At 42.7% G+C, this 19,319-nt stretch overlaps 1 protein-coding gene across 3 annotated transcripts in view; it reads right to left on the bottom strand.

Moving 5' to 3' along the window:
- B4GALNT1 (beta-1,4-N-acetyl-galactosaminyltransferase 1) overlaps window positions 1-19,319 on the bottom strand; it is a 67,465-nt gene that overhangs the window by 28,620 nt on the left and 19,526 nt on the right. For 2 of the 3 annotated variants that reach the window (XM_089482032.1, XM_089482050.1), the window contains exon 2: window positions 2,682-2,897. In XM_089482032.1, the coding sequence (XP_089338158.1) occupies window positions 2,682-2,896 (215 nt within the window). In that variant the 5' untranslated portion in view covers window position 2,897. Of the gene's footprint in view, window positions 1-2,681; window positions 2,898-17,735; window positions 17,809-19,319 lie in introns of those variants that run through there. The other variant, XM_089482042.1, reaches the window with a different exon arrangement.

The following is a 19,319-nucleotide window of genomic DNA, read 5'->3' as shown; positions in this document are numbered from 1 at the left end:
TATTTTTGACAAAGTATGCGCTTGTTTTTTGCTTGAGGCAGATATATAGATGGATAGAACGTGGCTAGCTGCTGCTGGTGGTTCACTTTCCCTTTCATTTGCTCGCTCCCAGCAAAGGAGAAATGTTACAATGGGCAAGACTTGCGAATGAATGCAACAATTCTAATGTTACATTTGTTGCTCTTGTCAATTTGGCCAATTGGCAAAACAATACATGCTTTTGCTACTGTCTCTTCAGGGGTAGCCCTTAATTGCTTTTAAAAGCAAAAAAGAATGCTTGGCAATCATCCTTTTCTGCCATTTCCAAGGTGAGGAATTTATTATTATTATTATTATTATTATTATTATTATTACATGTGTAAGAGGCATTCTGGGGTGGCAAGGAGTGGGGGATACAGGATGCATTAGCTTGCATTTTGGGGTTGAAAATGGGGCCAAGGGCAGATCATAACCTGCACTGACTCAAATACCCACAACACACACACTGACACACAAAAGAGGTTTTTAAATTTGATTTGACAAAATGTGTGCATTTTGTGCCTGGGTCTTTAAAAAAAAGAGGGGGGGGGAAGCACACTTCCAATGCCCCAATGAGTGCTGCAAACGTCACCTATGGCAATCGCTTGATTGATAGCAGGCACCTTCATGTTAAACCCGATTTCTTGTAGAAGGCATTCAGGTTAAAATGCCCCTGAATTGTAGTGGGCACTTGCTAACCGAGAGATTCGGGAGGGGGCCTCTGAATCTGCCCAGTTCCTTCAGGAGCAAACCCGCCAGTGGGAATGGGGCCCAAGTGTGGAGGTGGGTGGACAAAATGGAAAAAAGATCCAGTGTGGTGTAGTGATTTCAGTGTTGGACCAGGACTCTGGAAGACTAGGGTCTGAATTCTCATGCAACCCCCCCCAGGGGGGGAGGGGAGTTTGGGCAAGTTAAACCTTTCAGACTCAGAAAAAGGTAACGGCAAACGTCCTCTCAACAAATCTTGCCACTTGGAAGTACATTTAAAAAAATAATATCTATGGGTTATCTGCAACATAACAAGCATTTATGACATCTAACAACAGCATCAAAGGCAGCCTAACTATGGTCCAAAACACACTGCAGAATAATCCAGTTTGAGACAGCTTTAACTGACCTGGCTAGAGAATCCTAGGAATTGTAGCTTAATGTGACACCAGAGCTTTCTGACAGAGAAGCCTAAATGCCTCACAAAACTACAGCTCCCAGAATTCCCTAACACTGAGCCAGGGAAGTTAAAGCGGGCTCAAACTGGATTATTTCTGCAGTATGTTTTGGCCCTCGGTGTGGACAGGAGTAGATTTTTGGGTAAAAGGAGTGTTAGTTCTAGTTAGACTTTGGACTTAGAATTCTTTGGTCCAAAACACACTGCAGAAATAATCCAGTTTGAGATCACTTTAACTTCCCCTCACTCACACTCACCTTTTTGCATGGAGGAGATCCAGGGTCTCCTTGGCAATGCCCACCGAATCAATCAGGGTCATAGTTCCCACTATGTTTACCCTGACTGAATTGCTCCTTGCAGTTCATCCTGCAAGGGACTCGAAGGCAGTGGTAAGGGGAGATGAGGAAGAGGAGAAAGATGAAGGAGGAGTAAGAGGAGGCAAGTGGCGGCATTGAGGGGGCAAGGAAGGAGGAGGATAAGGAGGAGGGAGAAAGGAGGAGGAAGAGGTGGCGGTGCAACAGAGGCAGGGGGAAGAGGAGGAAGGAAGAGATTGTGGCATGGCAGTAGCCACACTTTCTCAGCCTCAGAGAATGGCCATGGCAAGCCTCCTCTGAAGACATTTGCCAAGAATAGTGGAAAGTGAAGGACGATTTCCTCTTCCCCTGCCCAGATTTGCCTTTTTCCCATTGTGCTCCCTCTTCTTGGAACCTCCTTCTCTTACTTCTCTGGACTACCACCTCTTTAACCAATTTTAAGGCGGAACTTAAGACGTTTTTTGTTTAGGGAAGCATTCTACCTCACAACATGATTGAATGATTGTTGTCAGTAATGAACTGGATGAGGAGGGAGAGAGGGAGGGAGGACACAGCAGCACAGATCCGGATCAGTAGTTCCCACTACCAAAGATCGGGATCATTGTGGCGCAGCGAAAAAGACGTGGTAGGTGACCTAGTGCCAATTGCACAGGGACAAATGGGCTTTTTGGCATCCCCCCCCCAAACTGGATCAAGTGCAGTTGAGGGCAAAGTGAGCGCCTACCCGAGTTCCACACCGGATTATTTCATAGTGTGAATGACCCCCTAGCTGAGTGCTATGGAATTCTGGGAACTGTAGTTTCGTGAGACATTTAGCCTTCTCTTTCCGAGAGTTCTGGTGCCACAATTAACTACAATTCCCAGGATTCCCTAGTACTGAGCCAGGGCAGTTAACAGTCTCAAACTGGATTATTTCTGCACAGTATTTTGGACCTTTAATTCTATGTTTTTCACATGAGGCTCCAAATGGCGATTATCAGGTTTCTAATTTTTTAAAAAATCTCAATGGTATACCCCATCTTGGTTTAGTCTAAATTAACATTTAAAAAAAAAAAAAGCACACATACAACCTTGCCCAAAGACAAACAGGAACACTTTGATCAACAATGACAACTATTAACCCAGGGGCTGGTCCCCTTGTACCCAGGAGGAGCAGTAGACAGGATAGGGGAGGAGCATCTTACTCCATAATCTCTTCCTTGATCCGGAAAGTAATGTGTGCATATTTCTTGTCAGGTACCAGCAGAAAGTCGTTCAACAGCTGCTCAGGCATCCGGTCAGGCCGATGCCTGAGATCCACTGTGCTATAGGGCTTTGGCGACCACACGTGAAGGTAGAGAAATGCCAGGGATGCCGTCAGCACCATCAATACACACAAGGACTTTTGCACTGGACGCATCCTGGAGGGGTAGGAAGAGGGGTTGGTGGGAGACAGAAAGAAACAGAGAGTAATATTAGAATGAGGATAATGCCCTCTGACTTGGCAACAAGAAAAAACTTTCAATCTCAATAGGTGAATCTCCAGCATTAACCACTCAAAGGCAAAGAAAAGAAAACAGGGTGATTCCTTTGACTCTGGACAGGAGATCAGAAGCCCTTTCACACCACACAGTTATAGCACTATGATTCCACTGTAACTGCCACAGTTCCATCCTATGGAATTCTGGGATTTGCAATTTGCAGTATTGTTCTTCTTATTCTTCTTCTTCTTCTTCTTCTTCTTATTATTTATTGTATTTATACCCCGCCCTTCAGCTCTAAAGGCTATCAGAGCGCCTGACAATTATTATTTTAATAAGACGGTTCCCTGCCCTCAGGCTTACAATCTAAAAGACACAACACAAAAGAAGAAGGGAATGGTGGTGGGAAAGGGGATGAGGTCCAGTTGTTCTTCTCTCCCTCTAAGGCCTGGACCAAGGCAGATGGACTGGAGGGAGGGCTTTTCTTCTTCAGGCCAGTCCTGGTGGAGCTGGGCCTGCCCGTTCACTCCCTCGCAGGCCGAAGGTTGACAGTTATCATGGAGGGAGGGCTCTCTTTCTTGTTGTGTGCCTTCAAGTCGTTCCTAACTTATGGCAACCCTAAGGCGAACCTAGAATCATAGAATTGGAAGAGACCACAAGGGCCATCCAGTCCTACCCCCTACCATGCAGGAACTCACAATCAAAGCATCCCCAACAGATGGCCATCCAGCTTCTGTTTAAAGACCTCCAAGGAAGGAGACTCCATCAACCTATCACAGATTTTCTTGGCAAGTTTTTTCAGAGGTGGTTTGCCACTGCCATCCTTTGAGACTGTGAGAGTGTGACTTGCCCAAGATCACCCAGTGGGTTTACATGGTCAAGCTAGGATTTGAACCCTGGTCTCTAGAGTCATAGTCCAACATTCAAACGACTACACCACATTGGGTAGTGAGGGACATTTAGGATTCCCAGACAGGGACTTCTAGTGTGTCATCAAACTACAAACCCCAGGATTCCTTATGGTGAAGCCTTGGCAGTTAAAATGGGATTCATAGCACTATCATTGTGCAGTGTAAAAAAGCCTTAGTGACTTGCTTGGAAGAAGTGAGTAACAAAGGCACATAGCTACCTACATTGCTTTGCTAGAAGAAATAACGATGATGGTGGCTGGTGTCTCCCATGTCAAACCTCTTCAGCCTTTAGTCCAAACTTTAAAAGGGCTACCCTGTTTTGGTAATACAGTTCAGCTCCTTTAAATGTTATTGACATGGGAGCTACTAGGCATCACTGAACAGGGACACAGTGAATTTATCCTGCAAATGTTAACATCACAAGTGGAAATTAGGGTGTTTTTGGGGTGTAAAAAGAAATGTTTTGCAGCGGCTTTTAGTTTGGTCCCCTGATGGGAAATAGAATCCAACAGCATCTGGAAGATCACAACTTCTCCAACTCTGGTGCCTCCATTGTATTTTCTTTAAGGATCTTTTCTTTTCAGAAAGCAGGATATAAATATGCTAAACGGAACCAAGTTGTTCTAAACCTGAACCAGTTCCATCACAGAACAAAACAGCCAGAGATTGTTCATGGACTGACCCCTCCCTCCATGCTCAGCTAGCTCAGGGGTTACTTTCCAGGTGTGGCTGAACTAGAACTCTCATCATCCCTTCCCAGTAACCAAGGTGGTTAGAGCTGATGGAAGTTCTAGTCCAACAATATCTGAAGAACACAATGTAGGAGACAGACAGACTCGTATTCCCCATGGTACTGATACCAGTTCATTGTCCAAAAGGCTAGTCCTTTATCAATGGCCTTAACAAAACACACACTTTTCAGGGAGTCATTGCCACTAGAGCATCTGAGTCACTATTTTCACCAAAGATATTTTTTTAGAAAAAAAGGAGCAAAGAAAACAGAAGAAGTCTATATTAAAATATTATGGAAAAGATAGTTTAGTTTCTTAAGAGCAATTCAAGTCTCATCAAAGCCTGCTTTATATTAGGTAGGCTCTGCCCATGTAGCCAAATATAGTCTATTCCAGCTTACTACCCCTTACATGTACTGCAGTACAACTCTCATCTTCCCCAACAAACCGTGCAGGTAGGGGTGATGGAAGCTGCAATTCAAGACATTTGGAGGGTGTAAGACTGGGAAAGGCTGGTCTACCTTCAAAGGTAGCACCTATCAGTACTGGGGTAGAGAAGCTAGCATTTCCTCGACCTACAATGTTATACCCTTGTTTTGTTATCCAAGACTGTTCCTACTGGAGACATAATTTATTCTTTTAAAGCTTTTCCTCTATGTTGCTTTCAGCGTAGGCTTGATTTTATTTTTCATCCCTGCTAGAAAAGTAAGAACCATCTCCTTTAATTCTTGGGCACCTTTCTTAAATCGCCAGAGTATGTCTCAGCTCAGAATTCTTTAATTATAAGCCTATGTGTTTTGTACCCAGGTTCCCGCTGGTGAATTTCATTAAGTTAAAAAAAAAACTAGTAGATCTCATAAATCTGAAGTTGTTACCACCAGTATAATAAAATTCCTATCCAGCTCTCTGATCACTGAGACCTTCTGTTACCATTTCTCAATTTCCCTTTTCTCTCCCTGATCTTTCTCACTAGCTTCCTGAGACCAAAGCAACTATTTCTTCATCTCCCACAACTCATATCATAAATCGCCAACTGCTTGTTCCTCAGCCTCTCAAAAACTTAATTTCCTAATCAGTTAATGGATTAACATACAGTGGTGCCCCGGGTTACGAAATTAATTCGTTCCGGGGCGCCGTTCGTAACCCGAAAAGCCTTCGCAAGCCGAATCGCCATAGGCGCTAATGGGGAAAAGCCGCGATTCCGTGTGAAATCGCGCAGAAAAGCACCAAAAGTTTTTTCGTAACCCGAAAAAACTTTCGCAACCCGGAACAATAATTTCCTATGGGTTTTTTTCGTATCCTGAAAATTTCGTAACCTGGGTATTTCGTATCCCGAGGTACCACTGTACTTAACTATCCTCATCAATCTTCCAGAACCCCTGCTCCACATCAGAACTGACAACCTTATTGCAGTCAATTTATGGTGACCCCATTCATTTCACAGTGTGTTCTTAGGCATTTTCCTCTAAAAGTTCTGTGACTGAGCTTCCCCACCCTTACCTCTTTATTCCTGCTTTCCTACCTGCATTTGGTGCTCTCCCTGTACAAGATATTGTTGTTGGCAATACTAGTCAGTTATGACCGAATGCGGCTCATGTTGCAATCAAGGAAGTCCAAGCACCCCCTGCTTGTGGCATGACAAAGGCAAATTTTACAGACGGTGCTAGAAAGAATACATAATAAGAAATACACAATATAATACATAATAAGGTATAAGAGAGAGGCTTGAGCTCTATTTGGGCACTTTCCTCCCATGGTGTAAGTGGGAGACAGGCTGGGCTAGCTGCTAGCCTTAGTCACTCCTTTCATCTGCTCTGTGATGGAGTAGAGCCAAAGACCCCAACCCTTTACAAGGATCAAGCCAGTGAGAGCTGGTAGCTTCCATGTCAGTGGCACAGAAACGCCATGCCAGGTTTCAGATTAAACTTTAAAGGAGTTTAAAGCTTCTTTTGGCCTTCAGCCTCATTCTAACTCCTCAACCCATTCCTCTGGTCACTGTCTCGACCTAATTCTTGCTGCTAAGTGCATCATTTCCGACTACCTGGCATCTGATTTTCCATTGTCTGACCATCATTTAATTTCTTTTACTCTTACTTATATCCCACCTCCTCGTCGTACTGTCCAGCGCCATTTCCGTGACCTTCAGTCTGTTAACTCTGACCATCTCAGTCAGACTTTGAATTCATCTCTCTCTTCTCTTGGGGACTCTGCTGATTCAGCAATGTCTTTATTTAATTCCACTCTTTCCTCAACTCTTGACAGCTTTGCTCCTGTATCTGTACTGTACGTGTGTCTTCCCCCATGACTAGGCCTCAGCCCTGGCTCACTCCCGCTATCAGGTACCTCCGGTCCTGCTCTCGAGCGGCCGAACGTCTTTGGAAAAAGTCTAGGGAACCGGCCGATTTCATTCATTATAAATTCATCCTTTTATCTTTTTCACGCGCTCTGTCTATGGCAAAACAGAACTATTTTAAATCGCTGATCTGCGCTAATGAGAGGCGTCCGTAGCGTTTGTTCTCCTGCTTCAATACACTACTGAAACCTTCCTCTCCCCGTCTTCTCATCATTTTCCCCCACTGACTTCGCCAACTACTTCATCACAAAAGTCACTACTATTCGATCTGAAATAGTTCCTCCCCACTTGCCCCCTACCACTAACCTCCTGGTACCTTCTACTAATAAACTCTCTGGGTTTCCCTCTGGATGAACTCTCTAAGCTGCTAAATTCTTCCAAACCTACTACCTGTTCTCTTGATTCTATTCCCTCCTGTCTCCTAATCTCTATAGCCCCTTCTCTTCTGCCCTCGCTCCTCTATATCTTTAATCTCTCTCTCTCTATGGGTTCCTTCCCTTCTGACTTCAAACATGCTCTCGTTTCCCCAATTCTGAAGAAACCCTCTCTCGACCCCTCTTCTTTGTCTAACTATCGTCCAATTTCTCTTCTTCCTTTTCTTTCTAAGGTCCTAGAACGGGTCGTTTATTCTCGCTGTATTAAGTTTCTTGAAGCCAACTCCATCCTGGACCCTTTCCAATCTGGCTTCCGCCCACGGCACTCTACAGAGACAGCCTTCACCAAGATCTCAAATGATCTCTTGCGGGCCAAGGCAAACAGCCTCTACTTTATTCTCATTCTTCTTGATTTGTCTGCAGCCTTTGACACTGTTGATCACTGTCTCCTGGTTGATTTACTTTCTGACCTTGGGTTCACCGACTCTGCTCTCGACTGGTTTAAATCTTACTTGTCAGATAGATCTTTTGCAGTGGTCATGGGTGGTCAGACTTCATCCTCTGTTCTGCTATCTGTTGGAGTTCCCCAGGGCTCTGTCTTGGGTCCCCTTCTGTTCTCTCTATACACCAGGGGTAGGCAACCTTTTTGAGCCAGGGGCCAGGTTGCTGTCCCTCAGACAACTGGGGGGGGGGGGGGGCGAAGAAAAAAAAATTAAATAATTATAAAAAATTAAATACATAAATAAACCGGGACAAATGTTGGACAAAATATTCAAATGGAGGACACATGAAAAAATTTGCTGATTTTTTAAAAAATGTTAATATAGATGCATGTTTCTGAGGCTTCTATAGACAATTGCCCCCCTTGTCCGCCGCTTGTCCCCTCCTCCTGATAGGCCAAAGGCCCCACGCCCTCACGCGAGAGGCCAAAGGCTCCGGCGGCAATTGGCAGCAGGACCGGGCTGGGGCCGGTCCCAAGGCCTTGCTGGGCCGCAGGTTGCCTACCCCTGCTATACACACTGTCTCTAGGTAAACTCATCAGTTCTTTTGGTTTCTCCTATCATCTGTATGCCAACGACACTCAGCTGTATCTCTCCACCCCTGACCTTTCGACGGGGCTTGAACAGCAAGTTTCTTCTTGTCTGACTGCCATCTCTCAGTGGATGCGGCTTCGGCGCTTGAAGCTCAACATGTCTAAGACTGAGCTTCTCGTCTTTCCACTTAAACCCATCCTTCATTATTCCTTTTCTGTTTCTGTCAATGACACTTCTATTCAACCGGTTCATCAAGCCTGCAGTCTTGGCTTCATTTTTGACTCTTCTCTGTCATTTATTCCCCAGATCCAGGCCACCACCAAGGCCTGTAGATTCTTTCTCCACAACATTGCCAAGATCCGTCCATTCCTCTCAATCTCTACTGCCAAGACTCTGGTCCATGCCCTTGTGGTTTCGACTAGATTATTGTAAACTCCTTCTAACAGGGCTTCCTCTTTCACACCTCCATCCTTTAATCTCTGTCCAGTATTCAGCTGCCCGTATTGTCACATCCGCTCGCCGCTTTGACCATGTTTCTCCTCTTTTATCCTCCCTTCATTGGCTCCCCTTCTCCTTCTGCATCCGGTACAAGCTTTCGTTACTGACTTTCAAAGCCCTCCATGGGTTGGCCCCTCCTTACTTATCTGACCTTCTTTCTCCTTACATTCCTACTCGCACCCTCTGCTCTGGTAGTCAGGGTCTCCTGCCCCCTGCCACTGCCCCCTCCCGAATTCGTCCCTTCTCGCTTGCTGCCCCTTACTCCTGGAACCTTGTTCCCCCACATGCACACCTCATTACTTCTCTACCCAGTTTCAAAACTGAATTAAAGACTATATTATTTAGAGAAGCATTCCCAGAGGCGAGCCCCTCTCTGACCCAGGAAGCCTCCTTTTAACCATCCATCAAGAAGCCAAGCCCTTCCTCCAGTCCATCTGCCTTGGTCCAGGCCTTGGAGGTGGAGAAGATCTGCTGGACCTGATCCTATTCCCCATCACCACTCCCTTCTCCTTTTGTGTCGTGTCTTTTAGATTGTAAGCCTGAGGGCAGGGAACCGTCTGACTAAAAATTTTATGTACAGCGCTGTGTAAATTTACAGCGCTATATAAATAAAGGTTAATAATAATAATAATAAAGGAGCTATCCAAGGCATCAAACCTGTTTCCAGGATCTTAATTTTATTTTATTTTCATGATTTTAATTTAAATGGGATGTTAACCCTCTGTGTGGCCATTTGTGAGATGCGGGGAATAGCAACAAAAATGTAGATTATAAATTACGGATCATATATTATGTGCTATGTAAAAATTGCTGAAAATATTTCTTTAAAAGACAGATGCTTTAAAATCTGGACTAAAACCTGGATCTGATTCACTATCCCCCGACACAGAAGTCACCAACAGTTCAGGTACTGGGACATACTGATCAGCAATGAGGAGGATTTAATCTCCTGCTATCACCACCACCACCAAACACCCATCAAGATCCCTTGTTCCCTTAGAGTTTTTGAGATTTTCTGAGCAAGAATATGCTACAGTGAGCTTTCCCTGTGGTAGCACAGTCTTTCGAGATGTGCCTGGGCTTGAATGGGTAATTAAGACCCATCCATTTTATAAAAGACCTGTTCCAGATGGCAGGAAAAACTCTTAGAACTGGGTTGCTCACTCAATATAGCTGCCTGCATTTTTGGATTCTCTTCAGAGAGTGGCTATGGGGACTCCCCTGGGACAAGTTGGCACTTCAAACTGTTAGCACTACACACTGCAAACAGACTACTTTTGCACTACTTTTGCAGCAATTGAAGTATGTGAGGACAGAGACAATTTAATTCCACTAATTTTCCTTGTGTTTCAAGGTACAACTTGAAAACAGATATAAAGCCTAGTTCATGCATGAGTTATTTTCATTCTATCTCTTTGTCTTGATTTTAAATAATATTAACCCAGGGATGGTGGATGAAGTGAGCGGCTACCTCAAGTGGCAGATTTTGTTTTTACACAGACAGAGGAGAAGAGGTGTTTGTGAACATTTATGATGGGATAGGGAAGCATAACTTGCCTGGCTTTAAATATTACATACTCTGACTTGGGGGCAGAAATGTTTGATGTTCTGCCTCAGGTAGCAAAATGTCTTGGGCTAGCCCTGTGTTAACAACCCTGTTACTAAGAGAGGGGGAAAAAACCTGGAGGTGGGGATTTGTAATGCAAACAAGCATTCTCTGCAGTCTGCAGCTTTTAAATTTGCATTACAAAGCAATTTCAGCAAAAGGCAGCATATGCTACGAACAGGATGAGAGAGTAAAAATGCTACTTATGCTGCCTGAGGATTCAGACTAGGCACCTGCTTTAACAAGACAGAATTACTTTGGAAGTGAGGGATTTTTTCTTCTTCTCACTTACTTTCCCTGTTTGTCATAGAACACCATCCATGGGTGTTGAGGATCAACATCTCTCATAATGATGGATTACAAACCATGAGAAGTATTACTTGTGATGATGCCACAGCACAGCCAGCCATCAATTTTTTTTTACTTTCTCCCAAAATCTTTAATAGTTGAGGATGACAACACATTTACATTATCAGGTCAGTCATATTGATAATGTGGGATGTCTCCACAACAGGTAGCTCTGAAAAGGTTATGCTATAAAAATATGTTTGTCTTTAATATGCCCAGGACTAGACTTATTATGAGACTTACTGAGGTGGTCACTAATAATCACCACAGATTATTTACATAACTTCAAAGCAGAGTATGAATATATTGGGATAGTCAAAGGTTTCCTATACCTTGGCTCAGTCATCAATCAAAATGGAAAGTGCAGTCAAGAAATCAGAAAAAGACTACCAATCCCAGGATTCCATAGGATGGAGTTGTGGTAGTTGGAAATGGTATCACAAAGTACTATAGTTGTGTCGTGTGAGACTAGTAACTTGGAATGCAAGTGCAGGCCAAAAATAGCAACTGCCATTCATTTTGTCATATCTTCTCTTCTATTTTGACAGTATGTTGCAACACAAAGGTATATACAGTATTCATTTCATAGGGCTACGAGGTCCAACTCCCAGCTAGAGCATATGATCTCAACCTGGGGTGCCTGCACTCCCAAGGGGGGCAAGATGGAATTTCAGGGGGTGCGACAAAGATACGTATGTGGATCTAAATTCAGTTCTCTTTTGTCAGACAAAATCTTGGAATTGCCTGAATTCACAGGCAGACCTGTAGATTGCAATCCACAAAAAAGTTCCACTTTTTGACCAAATCATGGATCAGATGCAGGAGCAAATAAATAATTGAATTTTATGTTCACAATGGGGAATGATTTTGCTGTTTACTTTTTTTCTGAATAAATTAAAATCCAATTGGTTAATATAGATTTGGATTTTATGAGTTTTAACTGAGTTAAAACTTTTAACTGAGTTAAAAACTTGTTTGTTTTTTTAAAGTTCAGTTTGTTCACCCACAGTATATGGTTCAATTTCTGGTTAAAAAAAATCTGAAATTAGACTTCTTCATCTTCAGATGTGATACTACTTTTGTAAAGGGTACAAACATTAATCAAATGTTTCCTAGGGGTGGGAACTACTGAACTAGAGCATCTGCAGCAGGTCCAGCCCTTTTAAAAAGATGTCCCAGGAAGGAGGCTCCACCATCTAGTCTAGACAGTTGCTTCCACTGCCAAATTGCTCTATCTGTCAAGGAGTTCCTTCTAAATTTGAATTGAAATCTTGTCTCCTTCATTTGCAAATCTACTTCTTAGCAGGTGTAAGGGCTCAGGTTATCCCCTCCAATGGCTAACAGCAGGTGGGGGAAGAGGGATGAATGGGACACTGGCTAGGGATGTCTGATTTCATGGCCTGGACCAACTTCTCAGAGTGAGGAAAAATCTCAGGGTGAGAATGCTGCCTTGAAAGGTACAGTAGGTGTGTGTAAGTGTGTGTACGTTCTTCATGCTTGTAATATCACAAGAGCCAATATCCTGTGATAAATCTAACGTTTTGGTTTTGATATCTCAGGGCCAGGGATTATTTTACCCTGGCAACCCTATCTGTGGCTCAGGGAAAGTGTTAGTCATCCCGCACAGCTTCCCCAATGTGAACTCCTCCCTCTCCACTGCAACAGTTTACAAAGATAAATTTAAAGCAGGAGACTCAACCCAACCATGATCCAGTTTTAAGATTTAATTTAAAATTTAATTAAGATTTAAATTTAAAATTTAAAATCTGCAGTCAGCAAAGGTTTCGTGAATCATGAACAGCAGAACAGGCAATGAAAACAACAGCAGAACTCACACATTATAAAATCACCCAATGTACTGTACATGAAATCATGCGTGCTTGCTTAATTTGTGTAATTCATACAGATTGCAGCTTCACCTAGCACAAGATGTAGTCATCTTGGATGCCAAAAATGTAGCTCATTGAACATGCAAAGGACTGCATACCACTGGGCTTCAGGCCAAAGAAACTCCCAACAGAAGCTGACAGATTTTTTTTTAATATGACAGATCTCCTAAGCATGTAAAGACTGATGAAAAGAAAAGCACTATCAATGCTGCTACTCCAACCAGCCTCGGCTCAATTCTCTCAACATCCTTATGCTTTACAACATAACTTCTGTGCAAAGGGGGGGGGGGGGACATCAAGGAGGAGCTTTGCTCATTGTGTATACTGGGCAGTCTGGGCTTCAGAGAGAACATCAGCAGTTATGTTGTACTTCAGTTCAGCCCCAGCTTGCTCTTCCTTTCAGATTTCATCAGCTCCTCTCACTCTCCACCCTGTAGCTCTTGAAAACATCTAGCCAAAGGCTGCAGCCACCAAGAGGCCCTGCAGATAGGCCGTTATCAATACAACAATCTTTTCTCCTTGGAACCGGTCACCAAGCATCAGGCACGCCAACCAGAAACCGACAGGGCGTGAATTGGATACAATACAAGCCTCCGTGAAGAGCACAGTACCAGCACCAATGGCATAAAAAGGCCAGCTGGTTCGAAGCCTAGATTTCCATTAGCGCTATATCACATTTAAGAGAAAAACACAGCTGGAAGAGGAAGCAAGACAGGAGATGAATGTATTTAATGGAGCTAGTGAACAAGGCCCTGGTGGGATATAAAGAGGACATGTAACACACCCAGACTAGTCCTCATGCTCTCCAGGAAGGATGGTCTGAGAATAGCCTGAGATAAAACTTAGGGTTTATCTACACTGTAGAAAAAATGCAGTCTGACACCACTCTAACTGCCATGGCTCCATCCTGAATCCTGGGACTTATAGTTTTGTGAATCATCAGCACTCTTTGGCAGAAGAGGATAAAGACCTTGTCAAATTACAAATCCCAGGATTCCTTCGGATTGAGCTACAGCTCTTAAAGCGGTATCAAACTGCAATGTTTCTACAGTGTAGATCAGTGGTCCCCAAACTTTTTTGGATTACTGCCCCCTTTCCTCTTGTACGCCAACCCTGGTGCACCCCCAATGCCTATTTCTTGATATTAGGTCTACTGTTTGTGAAGCAGCCACTCAGTCAGCGATATCTTCCTCAGCCGTGCCCAGATTGCCACCATATCCTCTTCTGTCTCTGCCTCTCATGATTGAATACAGCTGCAGCCGTAGCCCAGGCCTGGTCCTCCATCTTGCCCATGCAGGCCTTACAGCAAAAGGAAGGCCAGCTAGCTGGCTGGCTGCTTGGTTGCAGCTCCCAGGGTGACTGGGTGCAAAAGGAGCAGGGATTGAGCAACTGGTGGAACAGCGCCTGGGAAACCTCTCACCTGCGTCTGCCTTGGCTGGAATGGGCAAAAGATGTCCCAGTTGCTGCTTGACAAGCTGCTCGACTACTTTTCAACTGGCTGCTCAGTTGCTGCTATCTTTGCACCCAGTCACCCTGGGAGCAGCAACTGCTGAGCAGTGACCAAGATGCTACTTGTCCATGCTGGCCTTGTGGTATAGAAGAAGAAGGGAAGGAAGGGAAAAATAGGGAGGGAGTGAGAACTGAAGAAAAGAAGGAAAAGAAAGGGAGGAAGAGGAAGGGGAGAAAGGAAGAAAGAAAAGGGAAGGAAGGAAGCTTCTAAAAGGAAATATAAAAGAAAGAAAAGGTGACTTTTAACTTTCCTTTCAGCAGTTATATCCATATACAATATAGTAAAATAATAATAATAATAATAATAATAATAATAATATCCCTTACCCAAAATGCTGAGGACTAGATATATTTTGGATTTTGGAGTTTTTCAGAGTTTGGTATATTTATATACAGTATGTCTAATGGGATATAATGGGAGATGGGATCCATGTATGTCTCATATGCATCTCATAGACATAGACTGAAAGTAATTTAATAAACAATATTTTCAAAATAATGTTGTGCATCTGCACACTGAGCTTCAGCAAAACCCTGAGACCACTATTCCTTGTATAATTCAATAATTCAGTCATTGATCTAAACCTTCAGGATTCCCAGATTTCCTTTTCTTGGGGTCAGACCAGATGCTCTCAGGGTCAGTTTGGGGTTTTGGAAGTCCAGAGAAAGGAGACTCAGACTCTACTCTGGACATTTCTCCTGAGAATGGAGTCATGTTTTCAAAAACAGTCATTTCTGGATTTTTGCAACAACAAAAAAGAGGAGGGTCTGTGATGCAAAAAATCAAGAGGCTTCCTTCCAGCCTTGTTTCTTCTCTTTTTTAAAAGACAAATAGAATAAACTACAGTTAGCTGGCCCTTTTTCAGCATGTCAATGGGAATGCTTTGATGGAGAGTTCCTGCATGGCAGAATGGGGTTGCATTGGATGGCCCTTCTTGGGGTCTCTTCTGACTCTATGATTTTATGATTAATTAATTAATATATGGAATCAATCTAAGATGATGAATCGGGGCTGTGGAGTCCTATGGCCCTGCTCCAGGCAATGCTAGACTGCAGGCCCCATCATCCAGCAGCACCACAGACTGCTGGGAACTGCAGTCTAATAAGGCTGCACACTGCAGAAATAATCCAGTTCGACACTACTTTAATGCTATGGAAAATCCTGGGATTTGTAGTATGTTGTGCCACCAGAGCTCTCTGACAGAGAATGCTAAATGTCTCACAAAACTACAATACCCAGATATTGTTGTTGTTGTTATTTTCTTATATCCCGCCTTTCTCCCAATATACGGACTCAAGGTGGTGATTTTCCATAGCATTAATCTATAGTATATCTTTCTACAATGTAGATGGACACCTCCATTACATAATTTGTTGAGGATGCTTTGACTGGGAGTTCCTGCATGGCAGAATGGGGTTGGACTGGATGGCCCTTGGAGTGTCTTCCAACTCTATGATTTCATGATTCTATAGCACTCTGAGCCTACTGTGATTTTAATTGTTTTTAAATGTATAAAGGTATAAAGTCTTATAATGCAAGCCATGCACTGATGGACTATTGCACTATAATTTTTTTATTGATTTCTCCCAAAATAGGATTCTCTTAAAGGGGTTTGTTTATCATAAAAAGAAAGGAACGTATAATGGCTTGGAATTAAAAATTATGATAGATAGATAGATAGATAGATAGATAGATAGATAGATAGATAAGTCTTGGAATTAAAAAGTGTGTGTGTGTGTGTGTGTGTGTGTGTCTTAAAATTAAAAATCCCTCTTGGAAGTGGGAATGAAATGTTGTGTGGATGCAGCCTGGGTTCTTAGCTCAGCTCAGAAGTTGGAATACAGTGTCTCAAAGCATGAGCAGAGTGTCTCTGAGCATGAACAGAGTGGCTGCCACTTATTGCTTGAGAAGCTGCACTTTGCTTTATCGAGCTGAATTTATCTGATGTAAACACCTTCAGAGGAAGGACTCAGTTTGCATCTGCACTGAAAAAATAATCCAGTGTGATGCCACTTTAACTGCCCTTGGCTCCGTGTTGTGAAATGCTGGGATTTGTAGTTTGTTGTGGCACCTGACAGATGACTCAACAGGTCCTCAAAACTACAGATCCCAAGATTCCATAGCACGAAGCCATAACGGAAGTTAAAGTGGTGCCATTGAGGTGTCGAGGGTAAACGCTCGACCCTCTTTTTATGTCTTGGGGGGGGGCTCTTAGCCTCTCAAAATGGTGGCACTTAGTCTTGACCCCCCCTTCCCAAAATTCTGGCTACGTCCCTGGGTCACCATAAGTCAAAGTCAACTTGATGGCTGTGAACAACAGAGTACTGTGGGGACTTGTTATACGCTGGGGTTTGGTTCCAAGATCTCCCGTGGATAACAAAATCCGTGGATGCTCAAGTCCCATTAAATACAATGGCATAGCAAAATGGTGTCCCTTATATAAAATGGCAAAATCCAGGTTTGCTATTTGGAATTTATACTTTTTTGGAATATTTTCAATCTGTGGATGCTTCAATCCATGGATAAAGAGGGCTGACTGTACTACCCTGCTCCCCCCAGAATTCAAGAGGCTCAATTCTATTTCCTATTGCCTGAAAAGGAACCTCCCCCATCATACAGGTTGTTGTTCCCCTTCCTGATCCATAGGGAGAGGTGAGTAAGAAATTATTATTATTATAGTTTATTTATATTTTCCCATCTCTCCCAGATGGATCGAGGTGGGATTACAGTCCGCTAAAATAAATACATCAATAATTAAAATACATATAAAAACACATCAATAAAAGTAATAGCAATTAATCTTAAAAACTAACTTTTCATCAAGTGGCAATGCAACAAAACTATACAATGGTCAGAGAGTATTTCTTACATAAGGTCAAGTGAGTAAGCTCACCGTAGAATTATTATTCTACATGTGTGGATCAGTCTCTATGCCTCCCCATCATATTACATGTGTGAATGTTAATTTATACAACTCGTATTGGTTAAAAACTATTTGCTGTTGTTGTTACTGCATGCCTTCAAATTGTTTCTGACTTATGGCAACCTCAGGCAGTATTTATTATTTTATTTAAATAAAATAAGTGTGGCCGATGGAAACCACAATTCTAGAAAAATGGCTTCCCAAGGGTGTCTACGTTATTTCTTTGCACCCAGCTTGTTTCCAGACAAGTTTCCTTCTTTGCTAGCATCTAAGAAAATAAACACATATCTATCCTATTTTAGAAACAACACTTCTTGTTAACAGCGATCAAATTGACTTTGAGAGATTTCCAAATCCTCCTCTCATTTTTTTTAAATTAACAAACCTGTTTCTTAGAGGACCAACTAAAATGTTGTCTCCGGTAGACCATACTTGTTCACTTAGAAAATTAACCCATTAGATTTTCCCCCCAAAAAATAAATAAAACTCCCCATTAAATAAAAGCCCATTCTCATATAAACCGAATTCATAGTAAACAGTACATTCCCTGAAATCACAGACTCAATTCCACAACAAAAAACAGTAAAGAACTATTACTTACCTACTACATACTTCAGCAGCTTGTCAAGTTGAATCCTTATTGCTCCACTCCTGCCTTGGGAATACGGGTGACCTGGCCTACCTTCATTGGTCTTAAATGTCTGCTGGTGCGCATGAAAATATAAATGGCATGCAAAAATAACTCAGCTGGCACTGCCCTACCCTCCGAGAGAGAGAGAGCAAAAGAGGCAGTTTCTCCTGGACTTCATTCCTTCTTCCATTGTCATTCCCTTTTCCTTGTGTGTCGTGTCTTATTTAGATTGCAAGGAAAAACTGGGAGGTGATACCCTAAACTGAAACACGCAGGTGAGTGGACAAAAAGTTTAGGGGGGATAACAATGGTAAGTACACAGCAATTTTATTAAAACAATATGTTGCAATAGAATGCTAAAAAGATGATGAAAAAATTACAAAGCTATCCTAAGCACAAAAAGGCTTGTTCTGGCCTGTGAGCCACGCCCTAAATGGCAGATAAATGACATAAAAAGAGATAGCACAGTATGCCCATACTTTGTGTGCTTGACCTTTTAATGGGATTTGCAGTTCCCAAGCCTAGTACTGATTGGCAATATTTGCCTTGTGTCTGTTAGGGCGTGGCTCACATGCCAGAACAAGCCTTTTTGTGCTTAGGATAGCTTTGTAATTTTTTCATCATCTTTTTAGCATTCTATTGCAACATATTGTTTTAATAAAATTGCTGCATACTTACCATTTTTATCCCCCCTAAACTTTTTGTCCACTCACTTAATTAGATTGCAAGCCAGAGGGCAGGGAACCCTCAAATTAATAATTAACTATCAGATTAAAAATCTGCCTGAGAGCCTTTATGGCTGAGGAGTGGGGTATAAATACTCAAAATAAATAATTACATATAAGTACCCTAAAGGTACTAGAACTTGTCTGATCTTGGAAGCTAAGCAGGGTCAGCTCTGCTTAGTACTTGGATGGGAGACCACTAAGGAATACCAGATGCTTCAGGTTATGTTTCAGAAGAAGGAACTGGCAAAACCACTTCAGAGGATTCCTTGCTTAAGAAAACCCTGTGAAATTCATAGGGTGGCCATAAGCCAACAGGTGACTTGAAGGTGTGCACACACACAAACATGCACACATTCAATCCCCATTAGCACACACAAAACAGTTTAGTCCTCACCACAGAAACAAGCACTGTGAAATGCCATATATCAGCACACATTATTATTATTATCATTATTATTATTATTATTATTCCTCTCCACCAGAGGGGTATTTGCATGTTAGGTGCTCTCTAAATGTAATTAAGAAATAAAGCCTGGACCCCTACAGGTAGTGGTAAAGGAGCAGTGTTGCTAACAAGCCTCAAAGATATTCCCCGGAATGTTTCACCAAAATTCAAAATCCCTGGAATTCCCCAATATTTACCGGAATATTCAGTCAAAATCCCCGAAAAGAAATTAAATTCCTCGGATTCGGGGGAATTCTCCAGAAATTGGCAACGCTGTAAAGGAGATTTGCAGAGTTCCCTTTGCCCACTGATCCCCACAAGCACAGCTCAGGAAGTTACTGTTAAAAAAACTAGTGCGCTCCAGCTACATCTCAGGCGTAC

This window comes from Sceloporus occidentalis, unplaced genomic scaffold (genome assembly GCF_023333645.1).
Source record: "Sceloporus occidentalis isolate IW3139 unplaced genomic scaffold, rSceOcc1.0.p SCAF_1, whole genome shotgun sequence".
NCBI classification, from domain to species: domain Eukaryota; kingdom Metazoa; phylum Chordata; class Lepidosauria; order Squamata; family Phrynosomatidae; genus Sceloporus; species Sceloporus occidentalis.
Note: the sequence above shows the minus strand (reverse complement) of the source record. Positions and strands in the feature narration are given on the sequence as shown.